Source organism: Sus scrofa, chromosome 9, assembly GCF_054392235.1.
Source record: "Sus scrofa isolate SSC_HxYL_T2T_F1_AM1 chromosome 9, Sscrofa_HxYL_maternal_Yorkshire_Landrace_v2.0, whole genome shotgun sequence".
Classification (NCBI taxonomy): domain Eukaryota; kingdom Metazoa; phylum Chordata; class Mammalia; order Artiodactyla; family Suidae; genus Sus; species Sus scrofa.
This window is the reverse complement of record NC_139391.1, coordinates 36,224,034-36,244,242: the sequence shown is the minus strand read 5'-3', so window position 1 is coordinate 36,244,242 and position 20,209 is coordinate 36,224,034. Positions and strand designations below refer to the sequence as shown.

The following is a 20,209-nucleotide window of genomic DNA, read 5'->3' as shown; positions in this document are numbered from 1 at the left end:
GACTTTACGAGGCTCTGGAAGGCGAAAGGGATTGCGGGAGCGCCATATTGCCCCACAGGCTCATGGGAAATGTAGTACAGTTTTTCCCCAACATGGCTGCGCCCGTGTGAGTCGACCTGTGGGAGTACCCGCCGCGGCTTTCTGGGATACAGTGGGAGAGGCTGGCGGAGGAGAGAGCACACGCGTGGTGGGGACCCATCCTGAGCCAAGCCGGAGGTTTGGGCACTTCTTATTGGCGGGCACGATGGCTACATTCACCGCTTTCCCTTGTTGGCCTCTTCCGACCTCTCCATCCGCCTCTGGGCTCGGAACCTCACTAGGGAGAGGAAGCATGGTCCGAGGGCAGTACTGTCTGTGTGTAGAGTTCTGTCTGAGTTTGAGGCGCACGCGTTTGTATTTGGTGCAGGTGCTCAGGTGGTGCCTGTGTCAATCTTCCATTTCTTTTGGGGTTGGAGACTGGCAGTTGCAACCCTGGGGGTGTCGGTCTGTGATGTTATCGTCAGGGGTTTGAGTAATCTCCGATACCTCTGGGCCTCTGGTAGTGCGATCTTCTGGTTTTGGTTTATTTCTCTTAACAGTATTTGTTAAGTATTTGTTGAATGCCGGTCACTCCAGTTCTGTGCCGTCAAGCAGGTGACAGCCTTCTGGGTGAGTCCAACACACAAGCAGATAGTTATAATACAATTACACAAACAGAGATACACTTCAGATATTAATGAAAACATTCAAGAAAGCCACCAAACTCAGAATTCTGGAGAAGAGGCTTAGGAAGTGAGAAGGCAAGTTTAGGAAGTTTAGGCTTACTCAGTAAGTGTTTATTGAGTGGCTTCTAGGTGCTAGGTCCTGCTCTAGTTACTGAGAAACTACTTTCTACTTTCACAGAGCTTACTTTCTAGTAACTTAAAGAAGGAAGTAGAATAAACACATTAATGCAGGCATTAGAAAATGTAGAGTAGGAGTTCTTCAAAGAGTTATAATGAAGTGATATGACCAGTGATGGGGTCAGTTTTTCTAATTAAAAAAAATTTTTTCTTTTTTAATAGGTAATGCAGTTTGACTAGCTACTAAATGCAAAAGTTACAAAAGGGAAACTTTAGCTCCTTCTCATTCCATACCCAATCTACCAGTTTTCCCTTCCTGGAGGCAATTCATATCACTAATGTCTTGTATGTCTTAGAAATTTGTATGTTTACCTTGTATGCCTGTACTGTATTTTATAACCAGGCATCATTCAATAGGAGTTTAAGTTCTTTCCAATCTTTACTGTTAATTAAAGTTAATTTATGTCGTAGGAACATTTGTCTGTACTGCTTTTCATTATAGGCTTTCTTTTTTTCTTTTTTTTTTTCGTCTTTTTGCCTTTTCTAGGGCCGGTCCCATGGCATATGGAGATTCCCAGGCTAGTGGTCTAATCGTAGCCATAGCCACTGGCCTACTCCAGAGCCACAGCACCATGGGATCCTAGCCATGTCTGCAACCTACACCACAGCTCAGGGCAACGCTGGATCCTCAACCCACTGAGTAAGGCCAGGGATCAAACCCCCAACCTCATGGTTCCCAGTCGGATTCGTTAACTACTGTGCCACGACGGGAACTCCCATTATAGGCTTTCTTATTCAGAGAGAGCATGGATGCACTTATTACTATTACCGTTTAGGACAATATCTAATAGGATATATTGGGGTTAAACTTATTAGCAGAGTTGATGTGATCTCTAAACTCTTTACTATCCTATGGAGAGTGTACTTAGCCTGGACTCAGCATAACTAGTATTCTGATAAATAGTGGCCTAGCTCCTGTAACATTCTGTGACTCTCCCATAACATGGCAAGGAACATCCCAGCCTTTGTGCAATAGTGGAAATTCTGTGGCCAGGGAAGGCCTTGCTAGAAAGGGGCACCTCCAGACCTGAGCAGCTGGTATCAGCTGCTCATTCCTTGTTGAGATGATCCAGACCTGTCTTTCTTCACTGCTTGACTCAGGGAAGGAGAAGGAAAAAGGAATGATAGAAATGTGATTTTGATGCTCCATCTACTGGTGCAGGGCTCTTAGTGTCAGAATTAAAAAATGTATTCAGCATCTTTTCTTTCTCATTTCTTCTATTTTGTAGTCTTTGCTCATGTGACATATTAAGAAAAAAATTCATAGTAGATTCATCCCTTGTTCTCCATTGCATACTGCAAAAATGATAGCCTTGGAGTGGAATGGCAATAATTCCTTGTCTTTTTAATTCATTCTGGCTCTTCTGGAAGCTAACAGTAATTTAGTAATAGACGTGTTTAACCCTTTTAGCAGAGTTATCAGATAGTGTCAAAGAGTAACACAGCCAGACATTAAAGCAGTGAAAGCAGATTTTATTTAGTAACTATTGACAGTAGGGGAAAGTGCAAAGCTCTGTTCTCATTTTTGTGGAAGTAATTTGGGTGTTTTAAATTGAGAATGGGTTATGGGAGAGGATGTGTGTTTGTGTTCTCAGTAGAGTCCGAGAAGTAAAAAAATTATAAAGGGTTAGTCAGTGTAGCTGCAGTTAGGCCAACTGTGTTTGCTGGCTGGCGATTATCAAAATTAGGATTCAGTCCCACCACAGAGGCCCTTTCTTTCCTGATGATTACACTTCAAAGAAATTGTTCTCAGGAGTTCTCCTTGCGGTGCAGTGGAACGAATCCAACTAAGAACCATGAGGTTGTGTGCGGGTTCAATCCCTGGCCTCACTCAGAGGGTTCAGGATCCGATGTTGCCCTGAGCTGTAGTGTAGGTCGCAGACATGGCTCAGATCTCACTTTGCTGTAGGCCAGCAGCTATGGCTCCAAATGGACCCCTAGCCTGGGAACCTCCATATACCGTGGGTACAGCCCTAAAAGACAAAAAGACCAAAAAAAAAAAAAAAAAAAAAAAAAGATCAAAGAAAGAAAGAAAGGGTTCTCAGATCCTTGAGAGATACTTGTGAGTTCCAAGAGATGATGTTCACAATATTAAGCTATTTTCAGTAAGTGCTTTAAAAAAAAGGAGGTCAAGGACCTATTGTTAGGAGTTGCTAGAACAAATAGTAAAATTTTCTGGCAGCTTTTTAAGTTTTCTCAGGCAGGCATTTTAATGGGGAGCTTGGTCATTCTAGAACATGGCATTTTGTTGCTCTAAGCCATGCTGGAGTTGGGTCAAGTTTTTTTTTTAATTTTTTAAAATGTAATTTACAATGTTCTGTCAGTTTCTGCTGTACAGCAAAGTGACCCAGTTTACATATATATATATATATATATATTTATTCTTTTTTTTCACATTATCCTGTGTCATGTTTCGTCTCAAGTGACTAGATACAGTTCCCTGTGCTATACAGCAGAACCTCCTTGCTTATCCACTCCAAATGCAAGTTTGGGGAGTTCCCGTTGTGGCTCAGCGGAAACAAATCTGACTAGCATCCATGAGGACAAAGGTTCAATCCCTGGCCTCACTGAGTGGGTTAAAAAGCTGGTGTTGCTGTAGCTATGGTATAAACAGATGGCTATAGCTCTGATTCGATCCCTAGCTTGGGAATCTCCATATGCTGCAGGTGTGGCCCTAAAAAGAAAAAAAAAAAAAATGCAAGTTTGCATCTACTAACCCCAAACTCCCAGTCCATTCCACTTCCTCCCCCTCGGCAACCACAAGTTTGCTGTGCATGGCAGTGAGCCTGTTTTTGTTCTGTAGATAGGTTCCTCTGTGCCATATTTTATATTCCACATATAAGGTATATCATATGATATTTGTCTTTCTCTTTCTGACTATTTCATTTAGTATGAGAGTCTGTAGTTCCATCCATGTTGCTGCAGATGGCATTATTTTGTTCTTTTTTTATGGCTGAGTAGTATTCCATTGGGTATATGTATAGCATCTTCTTAATCCATCTTAATGGATCTTAATGTCGTCTATTGATGGACATTTAGATTTTTTCCATGTCTTGGCTATGGTGAATAGTGCTGCAGTGAACATTGAAGTGCATGTCTCTTTTTCAAGGGAAGTTTTGTCCATTTACATGCCCAGAAGTAGAATTGCTAGATCATATGGTAGTTCTATATTTAGTTTTCTGAGGTACCTCCATGCTGTTGTACCAGTTTATACTCCCACCAACAGTGTAGGAGGGTTCCCTTCACTCTACACCCTCTCCAGCATTTATTATTTGTAGACTTATTAATGATGGCCATTCTGACCAGTGTGATGTTGAGCATTAGTGATGTTGAGCATTTTTTTTTCATGTGCCTATTGGCTGTCCTTATGTTTTCTGTGGAGAAATGTCTGTTCAGGTCTTTTGCCCATTTTTCAGTTGGGTTGTTTGGTTTTCTGCTGTGGAGTTGTATGTGTTGTTTGTACATTTTGGAGATTAAGCCCTTGTCGGTTGCATTGTTTGAAATTATTTTCTCCCATTCCGTAGGTCTTTTTTGTTGTTTTTTACGGTTTCCTTTTCTGTGCAAAAGCTTTTAAGTTTGGTTAGGTCCCATTGGTTTATTTTTGTTTTTATATCTCTTGCTTTGGGAGACTAACCTAAAAAAAACATTTGTACGAGTGATGTCAGAGAACATTTTGCCTGTGTTCTCTTCTAGCAGTTTTATGGTATCTTGTCTTATGTTTAAGTCTTTGAGCCATTTTGAGTTCATTTTTGTGCATGGTGTGAGGTTGTGTCCTAGTTTGATTTATTTACATGCAGCTGTCCAGTTTTCCCAGCACGACTTGCTGAAGAGACTGTCCTTTTTCCCATTTATATTCTTGCCTCCTTTGTCGAAGATTAATTGACCATAGATGTCTGGGTTTATTTCTGGGCTGTCTATTCTCTTCCATTGATCCATATGTCTGTTTTTGTACCAGTACAACACTGTCTTGATTACTATAGCTTTGTAATATTGTCTGAAGTCTGGGAGAGTTATGCCTCTTGGTTGGTTTTGTTTTGTTTTGTTTGTTTTGTTTTGTTTTTTGGATTGCTTTCGCAATTCTGGGTCTTTTATGGCTCTATATAAATTTTTGAATTATTCTAGTTCTTGGAAAATGTCATGGGTAATTTGATGGGGATCACATTAAATCTGTAGATTGCTTTGGGTAGTATGGCCATTTTAATGATGTTCTTTCAATTCAGGAGCATGAAATATCTTTCCATTTCTGTGAATCCTCTTTAATTTCCTTGATTATTGTTTTATAGTTATGTAGTTATAAGGTCTTTCACCTCCTCCTTTGTCAGGTTTATTCCTAGGTATTTAATTTTGGGGGGGCGAGATTTTAAAAGGTATTGTTTTTTTATATTCCTTTTCTAATATTTCATTGTTAGTATACAGAAATGTAACCAATTTCTGAATGTTAATCTTGTATCCTGTTACTTTGCTGAATTTTTTTTTTTAAATCAGATCCAGTAGTTTTTATGAGGAGTCCTTAGGATTTTCTATATATACTATCATGTCATCTGCATAGAGTAACAATTTTACCACTTCTCTTCCAAATTGGATACCTTTTATTTCTTTTGTTTGTCTGATTGCTGTGGCTAGCACTTCCAATACTATGTTTAATAAAAGTGGTGATAGTGGGCATCCTTGTCTTGTTCCAAATTTTAGCAGGAAGGCCTTCAGCTTTTTTCCATTGAGTATTATATTGGCTATGGGTTTGTCATAATGGTGCCATCATAGAATGTCTTTGGGAGTGTTCCTTCTTCAGTCTTTTGGAAAAGTTTGAGAAGGATGAGTTTAAGTTCTTTGTATGTTTGGTAGACTTCACATGTGAAGCCATCTGGTTCTGCAGTTTGTAGGGGATGTTTTTATCACATTCAGTTTCATTTCTAGTGACTGGTCTGTTCAATTGGTCTGTTTCTTCTTGATTATTTTTGGCAGGCTGTATGCCTATAGAAATTTGTCCATTTCTTCTAGGTTGTCAAATTTGTTGGCATAGGGAGTTCCTGTCGTGGCTCAGTGGTTAGCGAATCTGACTAGGAACCATGAGGTTGCGGGTTGATCCCTGGCCTTGCTCAGTGGGTTAAGGATCTGGTGTTGCCGTGAGCTGTGGTGTAGGTCGCAGATGCGGCTCAGATCCCGAGTTGCTGTGGCTCTGATGTAGGCCGGCAGCTACAGCTCCTATTCGACCCCTAGCCTGGGAACCTCCCTATGCCATGGGAGCAGCCCAAGCAATGGCAAAAAGACAAAAAAAAAAAGATTACATAGAAATATTTGTAAACTATAAAATATATGAATAGCATTGTTACAGTTGTCCCTTTGAGACTCTTAGGGTTGACATTTTTTGTTTGTTTGTTTTGTTTTTTTTTTAGTATTGCCATGGACAAGAACTGCCAAAGTAATTACAAACTCAGTAAAAATGAGAAGAAGCTCTTAAGGAAACAGATTAAAGCCAGGCATACTTTGCTGAGACATGAAGGCATTGAGACAGTGTTCTATGCCACTCAGGTGACCTAAAATTATCATTATCATTTGAATGTAAATGTATTGCCATGTTAGCTCTAGTAATATTCGTTAGTAATTGCCCAGAGAAAAAGGCTATAATTGTTCCATCATGTATTATAATCTCTGTTAAATATACATATGATAGGACCTGATAACTTTATATATATTTTGGGACATAGTCTTGTATAGATTAAATATCCTTTGATTGTGTTGGTTGAACTAGAAAAGTTATAGTTACCTATTAATAACAATAACACTGTAGAACTATTTATGGTTTACAGAGCATATTTATATTTATATTCATTATTATATTTAATTTCCTAGAAACCCTTATGAAATAGTTCAGAAAACTAAGATTCTAAGAGGTTGTGATATGTCCATTGATATAAGGTACTGCTTAGAAACCTAAAGCTAGATCTTTTGTACCTAATTCAGTGTTCTTTCTTCTATTCCTGATGTCATCTCTATTATAAAGTATTTTGATTATATGTTATGAAACTTTATTTTTTCTCATTTTATGACCGTTCCTGCTACATATGGAAGTTCCCAGGCTAGGGATCAAATCAGAGATGCAGCTGCAGACCTACATCACAGCCATAGTGACACCAGATCCAAGCTGCATCTGTGACCTGTGCCACAGCCTGTGACAATGCTGGATCCCTAACCCACTGAGAGAGGCCAGTGATCAAATGCGCATCCTTATGGAGGCTGAGTTGGGTTCTTGACCCATTGAACCACAATTGGAACTCCTGGAACATTTTTTATTTATTACACCTTATTTACAAAGCTTTCTAATTATCTGATGGGCAGTTATTAAATGATACATCTGTATCTACACACACACACACACACACACACACACACTTCCTGGGGTCTGAATTAGAAGAACTTAGTTTTAACTCAGCTTCTCTGCTTATTTATACTTGAGCAGTAACCTGTGACCTCAGCTTTCTTCATGTGTAAGGCTGTAGTATTACATACCTTTTAGTCCTATTGGATTGTTAGATTCTAAAGAGAACATATATGTGATTGTACTTCCTAGTCACTAAAATGCCACATGAATATAAAATATTCTTATGATATTCTTTCTTGTTCTAAAGATACAGGATAAGAGTAGTAAGGAAGCTTAGCTGCTAGCTTCTAACTGAGGGCCAAAGACATATGATTTAGAAGGTGAAGCTGGGATTAAAATTTAAATCTCTAGATTCTCTGACCAGTACTCTTCCCTTACGTCATGCTTATGCTGTTTTCTGTGCTGCATCATAGTTTAGGAATGAGTTGTCTGTTGAGGGAAGTTTAACATTAGCAGCTAAAAGGCCCATACTTAGATTTTGTTAATAATGATTTCAGAGAATTAAAACAATATCCCTCTAAAAAGGATGGAGTACATAATAGGTTAGAATTGTTTCCTATGTGCCACAACGGGAACTCCTGATAGTCTTTTAAAATAAGCTTCTAGATGTTCCCACTTTATGTATATGAAATCTAACACATTATGCTGTAAACTACAGCTTCGTGTAAATCAGGAGTTGGCAGAAAATTCTCTTCAGGTCCATCTGGTTTGTGAGCTAAGAGTAAGTTTTATATTTTTAAGAGCTGTTAAAAAAATAAAACATGACTATGTGACAGATGCTTATATGACCTACAAAACCTAAAATATTTATTATTTGGCCCTTTTCAGAAAAGCTTGCCAATACCTGCTATAAATGATGAAATTGAGAGTAGGCCATCAATGGTTTACTTTTGTTATGCTACAGAGTTTAAAGATCTTGGATTTCCTGTTGTGGCTCAGTGGTCAGGAACCCAACTAGTATCCATGAGGATGCAGGTTCAGTCCCTGGCCTCTCTCAGTGGGTTAAAGGATCCCGCATTGCTGCAAACTGCAGTGTAGGTCACAGATGCAGCTTGGATCTGACCTTGCTGTGGCTGTGGTATACCACACTGCAGTTCCAATTCGACTCCTCACCTGGGAACTTCCATATGCCTTGGGTGAGGCCCTAAAAAGAAAAAGAAAGAAAAGAAAAAGGAAAGATCTTAACATTGTATAGAGTGTTTTAAGTACGGAGACTATAAGGGCACTAAGGCTGTAAGTACCAGGATAAAAATAGGAGACCTCTCTCATCCCTTCCACAACCCCTCCCGCCAGTGTCTTGAATAAAGGTGCACAGGACTGCAAATGATAGAATTAAGCATGCTTACAAAGGAAAAAAATTTAATTGCAGAGTGATGGAATAACTCGGATTCAGAGGGATTTTTTCCTATTTTTTGTTCAATAGAACTTGCAATTATTTCTTCTTGGTTATGCCTTTACCTTTAGTTGTTAGTATACATTGTATAATAGTTGTATCAAAAGTATGGATTCTGGAAACTGACAGAAGTAGGTTTGAAATTCAGTCTGGAAACTGACAGAAGTAGGTTTGAAATTCAGCTCCAACTAATCACTGCCTTAACCTCATTTTTCTGATTTTCAGTTTCTTTCTCTATGAAATGTGGCTAATATTACCCACTTTGTAGGATTGTTGTGAAGATTATGTTAATGAGGATTAAGTAGGTAAAAGCATATAGCGCAGTGTTTAGCAAAAAAGAAGTATTATATAAATCCTGTTTCTTCTCTGCCTCCTGTTTCTCTTTCATTATGTTAAATTTATAAACAGTGAAAATTATCTTTTAGTTTGGTCATTAAGAAATAAATGTTTCATTGAAAAGGCTATTAAAAATCAATATTGTTTACAATACTTTATTTTTAAACCTTATTTAAAAATGATAGGTTGATATCAATTGCTCATAGTACTTTCTTCTTTTTTTTAAGAGCCTGGTTGTTGCCAATGGTGGTTTGGGTAACGGTGTGAGTAGGAACCAGCTGTTCCCAGTTTTAGAGAAGTGTGGATTGGTGGATGCTCTCTTAATGCCACCTAATAAGCCCTACTCATTTGTAAGATACACAACTATAGAAGAATCCAAGAAAGCCTATGATACTCTCAATGGAGAAGAAATAGTGGATGATTTAGGACAAAAGATCATTCTGTACTTGAGTTTTGTGGAAAAAGGTATTATCATACAATTATCTTTTTATTTTATTTTATTTTATTTTTTGTCTTTTTAGGGCTGCACCTGCATGCAGCATATGTAAGTTCCCAGGCTAGGGGTCGAGTCGGAGCTATAGCTGCAGGCCTATGCCACAGCCACAGCAGTGCCAGATCCAAGCCATGTCTATGACCTACACCACAGCTCACTGCAATGCCAGATCCTTAACCCACTGATCAAGGCCAGGGATCGAACCCACGTCCTAATGGATTCTAGTCGGGTTCATTGCCACTCAGCCACAATGGGAACTCCCATTTCCAAAATGCTTTTTGCTTTTGTGTGAGTTTTTTCATACCTAAGTTGGAACTTTCAGTTTGTAAACAAAATAGTACACCAGTTAAGCAATCCCTTTTTGTTTAATGAACATTAAGTGCCTGTTTTGTACAGGCATGGGACTAATAGTTTAAGGGAGGTGATTTAGACAGCCTGCTTCTAAGGAGCTGGTCCCACCAACCTAACAATGTGTTTTATTATGTCTGTTACTTATTTTGGAACCCTGCTACCTAATTGTGTTTTTCGAAATTCAGTGCTGAAGATTCAAATCATCAGTTCATTTTACAGTGACCCCCCCAGAAACTTACATTTAATCACTTAAGAATTAATTGTGATCCAAATGATTATGTGCCAAGGTTCATGATTATGAAGGAACATCTTTAACCCCCAGAGATCCCTAAAGCTTTATAGTGGCGCTGTCCAGTAGAACATTCTGTCATGATGGAAATGTGCATATGTTCATATCTGTACTGTTCAACATTATTGTGTGGCTTTTGGAACTAATTTTTTTTTTTTTTTTTTGTCTTTTTGCTATTTCTTTGGGCCGCTCCCACGGCATATGGAGGTTCCCAGGCTAGGAGTCGAATCGGAGCTGTAGCCTCCGGCCTAAGCCAGAGCCACAGCAACAGGGGATCCGAGCCACGTCTGCAACCTACACCACAGCTCACGGCAACGCCGGATCCTTAATCCACTGAGCAAGGGCAGGGACCGAACCCGAACCCGCAACCTCATGGTTCCTAGTTGGATTCATTAACCACTGCACCACAACGGGAACTCCTAGAACTAATTTTTAAATTAATTTTATTTAAATTAAGTTAATTTAAAGAAAAGCTTTACAGGCTGATTTAAAGATTGCTGCGAGAATTACTGCATCTTTTCACTACTGACCTGTGGAAATGAGATATATTGAGATAAATTTTGATTTAGACATGTAACTTCCTTCTGTTATATTCATTTGTACCCTATTTAGGCAATTAAAGAGTTTGGTTTAGATATGCTGTGGGTGGGTAGGTGAGTATAAACTGATCAAATTTATGTTTTTTAAAATAAGACCCAAGGAAACTGTAACTCCTTTAAAGATATATTTTAGAAGTTGTAATTCTTGGAGTTCCCATTGTGGCTCAGTGGTTAACAAACCCAACTAATATCCATGAGGATGTGAGTTCGATCCCTGGCCTCACTCAGTGGGTTATGGATCCAGCATTGCTGTAAGTTGTGATGTAGGTCGCAGAAGCAGCTCAGATGTGGTGTTGCTGTGGCTGTGGTGTAGGCCTGCAGCTACAGCTGCGATTCGACCCCTAGCCTGGGAACCTCCATATGCTGCAGTGTGACCCTAAAAAAAAAGAAGCTGTAATTCTCATTGTCTATATATACTTAATTTTAAATCTAACTTAAGCTTTTAGATTTTGAAAACTAGATTATTTTCATATTTTGTGCTTATGATCCATTTTTGAAAATTGAGTGGTTTAGGAATAAATCTTCGTAGAAAATATTGTCCTTATTTTTCCCCAATTTACTATGTTGAACACTATAAGAAATTGCATGAAATGAGTTTTGGAGTGTTTTATATTTGAAATCCTACATTAGATCTAGATGTATTTCTAAGATTGTTGCAAACTTGTTTATAACTTCAGAAATCATTTTTAATAGAGATGATAGAGAATAGAACTGTATCACAATTTTTTATATTCGTTTTGGTATTTACTACCAGATAGCCACTGAATAAACAAATATAAGAGGGTTTTTTTTTTTTTTTTTTTTTTTTTGTCTTTTGTCCTTTTTAGGGCTGTACCTGTGGCATATGGAGGTTCCCAGGCTAGGGGCCTCATTGGAGCTTATAGCTGCTGGCCTTCACCAGAACCACAGCAACACCAGATCCGAGCCGTGTCTGTGACCTACACCACAGCTCACGGCAATGCCTAATCCTTAACCCACTGAGCGAGGCCAGGGATCGAACCCTCAACCTCATGGTTCCTAGTCAGATTCGTTTCTGCTGCACCACAATGGGAACTCTGATACAATGTATTTTTAATTATTTTTAAAAATACATATATATTTAGAAAACGAAATATGAATTACTTTAATTATCTGTCTTTAAGAAATTCTTTAAGTTGGCCTTTAGTAATTTGAATTAATAATATAATGCCTGGAATATAATAAACACTTGGTAAATACTTATCAGATGATTCACTATTTATATTTCTGATATTAATAAAACCTACTTATTATTTATATTATTATTTTTGTGAATCTTTATATTAAATGATTCAAAGATGAAAACTCTTAAGCAAAAAAGCTTCAGAAATCATGTCTCAACATGAATGATCAAATCCCTAATAATAAACATGAACTACACTATTGCCTTTGTCTAATCATAAGTTCTTTTTTCTTTTCCTTCTAGAGCTTATGCTTATCTAAAACTTTGAAGGATAAAGGAACCTAAATTATTTTAATGTATGCTAAATAATTCTTCACACAATTTTTTATTTCTTTAAAAAATTTTGTTATTTTACACTTTTCTATTATTTGACAATAGCTAGTATCTTGAAGCTAGGGTAAAAAATGAGTATTTAAATTTTTATATTTGATATTTAGAATCTAATTTGTTTATGGAGGGGCATACTGTAGATATTATGAGAAACCTTTCTTAATGAGATTAAAAAGGGCTCAATCATGTTCAAACAAAATATTTAAGTAAATACTGTTCTTTTTGCTGTTGATAATTGTGGTAGATAAAAAGTACCATAATTTTTATCTTGGTCTTTATTTTTGCATTTTTAATATTTTGTGTGCCTTTCAGCATTCTTATTTCTGAAAAATGAGGATTGGGGTTTTATGAACTGATAAATGGCTATTGGAACTTTAAGTTTTGTATGTTGAACTATTTTAATTTGGTTTCCCACAGCGCAGTGGAAAGAGTTGGAGCTTCAAGCCTTACCTCCAGGCCTCATGGTAATAGAAGAAATTATTTCTTCTGATGATGAAAAAATGCTTTTGGAAAGTGTTAACTGGACTGAAGATACAGACAATCAAAATTGTAAGTAAAACTTTAAATCTACAAAATGCCATGTATAATGCCATCTTTCTTTCTCCTCCTTTGGTTTATTGAAACTAATATTTCCTCAAAATTACTGAAAGTACCCAGGATCCATACCAACAATTCTTAAGAGCATTAGTGATAAATAGTGTTTATATAGGTATCAGTGAAAAACTCCAAACTGATTAATATTTATTAGACAACATTTGTAGAGCTAATATTTTAAGCCCTTTCACATAAGCCTTTGTCCCTCCTTATCTGTGGGTTCTGTATCCATAGATTCAATCAACCATGAATAGAAGTGGAAATGAATCTGACTGGTTTCCATGAGGACACAGGTTTGATTCCTGGCCTCACTCAGTGGGTTAAGGATCCAGCATTGCTGTGAGCTATGATGTAGGTTGCAGATGCAGCTTGGATCTGGCGTTGCTTATGGTTGTGGTGTAGGCCAGCAGCTACAGCTCTGATGGGACCCAAACACCAGGAACCTCCATATGCTGTGGGTGTGGCCCTAAAAAAGACAAAAAAAAAAAGGGTAAAATTCCAGAAAGTTTCAAAAAGCCATTCTCAACCACGTGGCATGTTGGCAACTATTTACGTATCATTTGCATTGTAGTTACAGCTATTTTACATAGCATTTACATTGTTCTAGGTATTATAAGTAATCTATGTCTGAGGATGTGGAAGCTGTGTGTGTATAATAGGCAAATACTGCACTATTATATATAAGTGACTTTAGTGTCCTTGGATTTTGATATTTGAGAGAACCAATCCTCCAAGGATACCCAGTGAAGACTGTATATTACCTTATCTGATTCCCTCTACCCTAAGGCAGATTTCCTATGAGGAATCAGCAGTTCAGTACCATATCATTATAATGTAGTAAGAACTTCCTGGAGAAATTTGCAGATTAGTTAGTCTGACTCTTTCTAGATCATTAGCAATCTTGTGAGTGGCAGTGGACATGTTTAGCTCTTTGAGCTTGTTGGGTGAAATCCCTTTAAGTTTGTTTCTATTTTAGATTTAGAAGAGCAGATATTATTAAAAATAATAATTTAGCTGTTAACAAACGTTACCATTACTAAACCAGTCCTTACTCATAAAGTTGACTTTGAAATATATAAAGGAATGAAATTTTTTTTCTCCCAATAGCTTATTTTCTTCTCTTCATACAGTTCAAAAATCCTTAAAACATAGAAGAGTAAAACATTTTGGCTATGAATTCCACTATGAGAATAACAATGTAGATAAAGATAAACCATTACCTGGGGGTAAGTAATTGTTGTTGTTGTTTTAACGGCCAAACCTTCGGTTTGTGGAAGTTCTCTGGCCAGGGATTGAATCTGAGCCGCAGCTTCAGCCTCCACCATAGCTGCCGCAATGCTGGATCCTTTAACCCACTGCGCTACCATGGGAATTCCAAGTAATTCTTATAAATAGTAAGTGCTATTTTGAAAACAATTTTAATATATTAGAATATCATGTGGTGTAGTGAGTTAAGGATCTGGTGTGCCTTGGGGTGCTGCTGCGGCTCATGTTCAGTCCCTAGCCCAAGAACTTCCATGTGCCACAGGCGTGGCCAAAAAAATATCATTGATGAAACAGTTAATTAAGTTTAATACATTTTAATTAGCTAAATAGTGCAGTTTTGTGTTCAAAACTTTATATGTACAGATAAAGCTAAATTTATTTCTCTTGAACATGATTTTTGTTACCATATCCCTCTTCAGAAGTAGTACCATTAGCAGTTTAGTGTATATTATTTCTGTCCTTATAAATGAGTTTACATAAAATAGCCTATAAAAGTACATCATTATTAACATGTAGTATTATATGTTATAAATTGTATATGTATCACTTCAATTTGTTTCTTTTTCTTTCCTAATATGTTTTGGAGATCTTATATAGTTTTTCATTTTATTGAACTAGCTTATTCAGTTAGTTTCCTTTTTTTTTTTTTTTTTAAATACGGACCCTTCAAGAATTTGTGTGTCATCTTTGCACAGGGCCCATGCTAATCTTCTCTGTATTGTTCCAGTTTTAGTATATGTGCTGCCAGAGTGAGTGCCAGTTAGTTTCCTTTTGGTAGACACTTAGGTTATTTCTAGTTTTTAGCTTTTTTATGAGGTGTGCTAAAGTGAATATCTTTGTTTACACCTCTTTATGCCCTAAGCAAGGGTTTCTCAAGGAAAACTGTTGTTAGAATTGTGTCACAGGTATGCTTATTTTAAAATGTTAATAGACACTGACAAATTGCACACTTAAAAATCTGTACCAGCATACTCTCTCCAAGTTTGTACCCCCTTCCCCTCACCCTAACAACATATGTTATCGTAAAACTTTTAACTTTATAATGACTTGATTACTAGTGAGGTTGGCCATTTTAATTTCTTTTCCCATGAATTCTTTTTCATCTTCTTTGCCAATTTTTTCTAATAGGTTGTTTAATATATTAATAAAAATTTACTATAAAATCTAGATATTAGTCCTTTGGTAGAATTCTTTGTCGGCATTAAGTTTTTCTGTATTTTTATGGCTTTGATCTTATTTAAGTGTTTTATTTGCCTCATTAAATAACATTTATGACTACAATAAAAGTTAGTTCCACTTTGAAAAGTGTCTTTTAAAGAGAAATAATTTAAATTATTGAAATTTAGGAGTTCTCATTGTGGCTCAGGGGAAATGAATGAGGTTGCAGGTTCAATCCCTGGCCTTGCTCAATGGGTTAAGGATCTGGCATTGCTGTGAGCTGTGGTGTAGGTCACAGATGCGGCTTGGATCCTGCGTTGCTGTGGCATAGGCTGGCAGCTACAGCTCTGATTAGACCCCCTAGCCTGGGAACCTCCATATGCCTCGGGAACGGCCCTAGAAAAGGCAAAAAGACCAAAAAAAAAAAAAAAAAATACATATATATTTGTGTGTGTGTGTGTGTGTGTGTGTATATATATATATATATATATATATATATATATATGAAATAAAATACCGTAACTGCTGTCTGTGAAATTTTTCTTTTGTACATTTGATAAAATCAACAAAATAACTTTGAAAGATACTTAAATTTTTGTTCTTATTTTACTTCGCTTATGAATTGACTATTATGTTTGGAGCTGGCTACTAAATGAAAAGCTGTGTGATTTTTATCACAGTGACCATTTTTTTATTCTTGGGTAAAACATGCAAAGTAAATATTTTAATATATTTTACCTTTATAATTACTGACTTTAGGTCTTCCTGACATTTGTGATAGCATTTTGGAGAAATGGTTGAAGGAAGGTTTCATTAAACGTAAACCTGATCAGTTGACTGTAAACCAGTATGAACCTGGGCATGGTGAGTGTTTCTTCTTTTAAAATTCCAGTCAGATTTCATAACTAAGTGGATTGTGTAACTCTAAGAGCAAAGATACTATTTTTGAGCTCAAACTGAATCAAAATGAGTAATTTGCTTATGTTTGTCAACCTGTGTTAATTTTCATCCCTTGCAGTTCCACATTCTGTCTTTTAAGGAATTTGCATCTCAAAGTGTAAACAAACTGACACAGTTGCTGTTTGTCATTTTCTTTTGTTCCCCTCTGAACATGTTTTTTAGAGAGGGAGAAGATTGCTTTAAAAGCAAAGGAGGCATATGTTTTCCTCTAGGAGTTTTATGGTATCTGGCCTTACTTTTAGGTCTTTAATCCATTTTGAGTTTATTTTTGTGTATGGTGTTGGAGAATGTTCTAATTTCATTCTTTTACATGTAGCTGTCCAGTTTTCCCAGCAGCACTTATTGAAGAGCCTGTCTTTTCTCCATTGTATATTCTTGCCTCCTTTGTCATAGATTAGTTGACATAAATACTTGGGTTTATTTCTGGGCTTTGTATCCTGTTCCACTGATAATGCCTTTTTTTTTTTTTTTTTTTTTTTTTTTTTGCTTTTTAGGGCCATACCTGCTGCAGCATGTGGAGGTTCTCAGACTAGGGGTCTAATCGAACCTACAGCTGCCGGCCTACACCGCAGCAACTCGGGATCTGAGCCGAGTCTGCGACCTCTATACCATAGCTCACGGCAACACCATATTCTTAATCCACTTAACCAGGGATTGACCCGCAACCTCATGGTTCCTATTTGGATTCATTTCCACTGCACCACAACGGGAACTCCAAACAGTTTTCTTTCTTTCTTTCTTTTTTTTTTTTTTTTGTCTTTTTGGGCCGCACTTGCAGCATATGGAGGTTCCAGGCTAGGTGTTGAATCAGAGCTGTAGCCAGCAGCCTGCACCACAGCCACAGCAGCGCAGGATCTGAGCTGTGTCTGCAACCTACACCACAGCTCAAGGCAATGCTGGATCCATAACCCACTGATAGAGGCCAGGGATTGAACCTGTGTCCTCATGGATGCTCGTCAGATTCATTTCCTCTGAGCCACGACGGGAATTCCCCATTGAAAATGCTCTTTGACATAAATCACAGCAACATCTTGTTTGATCCACCTCCTAGAATAATGACAATAAAAACACCACATGATATCACTTATATGTGGAGTCTAAAATACGGCATGGATGATCTATCTACAAAACAGAAAAAGATCACGGATATGGAGAGCAGCCTTGTGTTTGCCATGAGGAGGGGGGAAAGAGGGGGACTGATGAGGAGTTTGGGGTTAGTAGATACAATCTATTACATTTGAAAAGGGTGGGTAATGGGGTCTTACTGTACAACAGAAGGAACTGTGCCCAATCTCTTGGGTTAGAACATGATGGAAGATAATAGGAAGAAGAAGAAAAAAAAGGATGTATGTGTGGCTGGGCCACTTTGCTATACAATAGAAATTGAAGGAACACTGTAAATCAACTATAATAAAAGAAGGCATGTATAGTAGAAGAAACCAAATGCTTTACAGATAGTGAGAAGGCTAATTGGTTGGATTATTTTGCTTTTCTTTCTCTTTTGTTGAGAATGTGGAAGACAATTCTAGGGTGCTGTTTTAGTGAAAAATCTTTAGATTATTGATTTTTTGCACTTATTAGCATCTTCATCTAATATTTGTAGTAATCAAATGATCTTAAGTGTTTTAATAATGGCAGGAGTTGTGTTTTTATTTTATTTTATTTTATTTTTATTTTATTTTTCTGCATTTATCACAATGTGATATTTGCCTATCAGTCTTTCCATTGAGGACAGGAATGTATCTTATTATTAGCTTTATGTACTCTTACTGTGTAGCAAAATTCCTTTCAAGAAAGAGATACTCAGTTACCATAGATTAAGAGATTGATGGAGGAAGATATATCTTAATTATTGATAAGATTAATCTTCACTCCTGGCTGCTTTTGTTCTGCAAGTACTTGGGAATCCAATGTTCAAGGGAAAAATGACTTTGTTATCTTTCACAACTTCCTCAGGCTGGGATATGTCCTAGTTAAGCAGTAACTCAAGTCTTGATTTTACAATCCAGTCCCAATGGCACTTTAACATAAAGTTACATTTTTAGTTTAGATTTTTTAAATTTTATTCACAATCACCTTAAATGTTTCCTTTTAACTAAAATTAAAGTACAATCCTGATTACTGAATGATATTGTCACATAATACTGTGAGGCTGTATTTAGAGTCATCTTAGACCTACTAAAAGGAAAATGGAAGTGATGTGTTACCCTGTCTTCCATCTCAGGGATTCCTGCTCACATCGACACACACTCTGCTTTTGAGGATGAGATCATTTCTCTAAGTTTGGGGTCAGAGGTAAGTAATAAGACATTTATTTCTATTAGCTGCCAACAAATATTTTACCTTATACAATGCTCTTTTCATAGGATTTCTCATATTTCTTAATTGAAATGAATTAAGATTTTTCAAATGAAATGTACAGGCATTGGAGTTCCCGTTGTGGCACAGTGGTTAACAAATCCGACTAGGAACCATGAGGTTGCGGGATCGGTCCCTGCCCTTGCTCAGTGGGTTAACGATCCGGCGTTGCCATGAGCTGTGGTGCAGGTTGCAGACGTGGCTTGGATCCTGCGTTGCTGTGGCTCTGGCGTAGGCCGGTGGCTATAGCTCCGATTTGACCCCTACCTAGCCTGGGAACCTCCATGTGCCGTGGGAGAGGCCCAAAGAGATAGCAAAAAGACAAAAAAAAAAAAAAAAAAAAAAAAAAAAAAGAAATGTACAAGCATCATTAGCACTTTCATTTCTTACAGAATGTGTAGTTGTAGATGTCCAAAGTTTTTTTTTGTTTTTTTTTGTTTTTGTCTTTATGTCTTTTCTAAGGCTGTACCCACAGCATATGGAGGTTCCCAGCCTGGGGTTCTAATCAGAGCTGTAGCCGATGGCCTACACCAGAGCCAGGCAACACCAGAGCCACAGCAACGGGGGATCTGAGCCACATCTGCAACCTATACCACAGCTCATGGCAATGCCAGATCCTTAACCCACTGAGCGAGGCCAGGGATTGAACCCGAGACCTCATGGTTCCTAGTCAGATTCGTTAACCACTGAGCCATGGCGGGAACTCCATATGTCCAAAGTTTTATCTGTCAGTTCATCAGATGCCAGGAAAAGTCCTGTAAATTATTTTACTTTTAAAAGTGAAGTAAAATCCAGACGTCCCTTGGTGCAACAATTTACTGAAGCAGCATTGCCATCTAGTGGTAAAAGGTAGGAACTGCAGGCTATCGGTAGAGAAAACTAAAACGTAGTTTTTTAATCTAGAATTTTGATAAACTCTTTTACATACATTATTCAGTCTCTTCAAAAACTTTGAGCAGTAGAGGTAATAACCTTATTCTTACAGATGAAAAATAAGAGATTCATGTTTTTTTCATTGGTTTGTTTCTGTAGTTGCACTTTTTACTTGAACTGCTGAAGAAGTTATCAGAAGCAATCCATGGAAACTGCAGATAAAATTTTAGATAGAAATCAGATTTCAAATATAGAAAAATCTTTGTAATACAAGGTCATCCAATCTAACTGTAGTTTGTTTCAAAATCTGATCTTGTTCCTGGGCATAAATATTATTTACTGGTATTTTCTGTGTAATCATTTTCTTCATTTGGTGTCTCTGGGACGTTCCTCCCGCCAGTTTTTTTAAAAAATTAAAGTATAATTGACTTACAGTATTATATTAGTTTCATGTACATGAAATAGTAATTTGAAATTTTTGTACATTGTAAAACGATTACCATGATAAGTCTAGTTACCATCTGTTGCTGAACAAAGTTATAGTACTATTGGCTATGCTCGCTATGTTGTACATTACATCCCTATGACTATAATTTATTTTGTAAGTTTGGAAGTTTGTATCCCTTGCTTTCCCTAACCTATTTAATTCAGCCCCCCCTTCCTCCTCCCATCAGTTCTCTGTATCTGGTCTGCTTCTGTTTTGTTAGGTTTATTCATTTTTGGTTTTTGTTTTTAGATTCCACATACA

The 20,209-nt window shown here is 37.3% G+C and overlaps 1 protein-coding gene and 1 non-coding gene across 12 annotated transcripts in view; one reads left to right on the top strand and one right to left on the bottom strand.

The window, feature by feature from the left end:
- The first annotated feature begins 71 nt into the window (after positions 1–71).
- The window catches only part of ALKBH8 (alkB homolog 8, tRNA methyltransferase), a 42,862-nt gene continuing 22,724 nt past the window's right edge, over positions 72–20,209 (top strand). For 2 of the 11 annotated variants that reach the window (XR_014815169.1, XM_003357273.4), the window contains exons 1-7: positions 72–216; positions 6,275–6,410; positions 9,217–9,454; positions 12,670–12,801; positions 13,977–14,072; positions 16,030–16,134; positions 18,455–18,525. Coding sequence is in view for 9 of the 11 variants with exons in the window: in XM_003357273.4 (XP_003357321.3) it covers positions 6,282–6,410; positions 9,217–9,454; positions 12,670–12,801; positions 13,977–14,072; positions 16,030–16,134; positions 18,455–18,525 (771 nt within the window). In the remaining 2 variants the exon portion in view is untranslated. Of the gene's footprint in view, positions 649–6,274; positions 6,411–9,216; positions 9,455–12,669; positions 12,802–13,976; positions 14,073–16,029; positions 16,135–18,454; positions 18,526–18,810; positions 19,162–20,209 lie in introns of those variants that run through there. The other 9 variants (XM_084975934.1, XM_084975932.1, XM_084975935.1 and 6 more) reach the window with 9 other exon arrangements.
- LOC146399840 (U6 spliceosomal RNA) lies at positions 14,763–14,869 on the bottom strand. Its single transcript, XR_014817001.1, has one exon. It is a non-coding gene; the product is annotated as a U6 spliceosomal RNA (small nuclear RNA).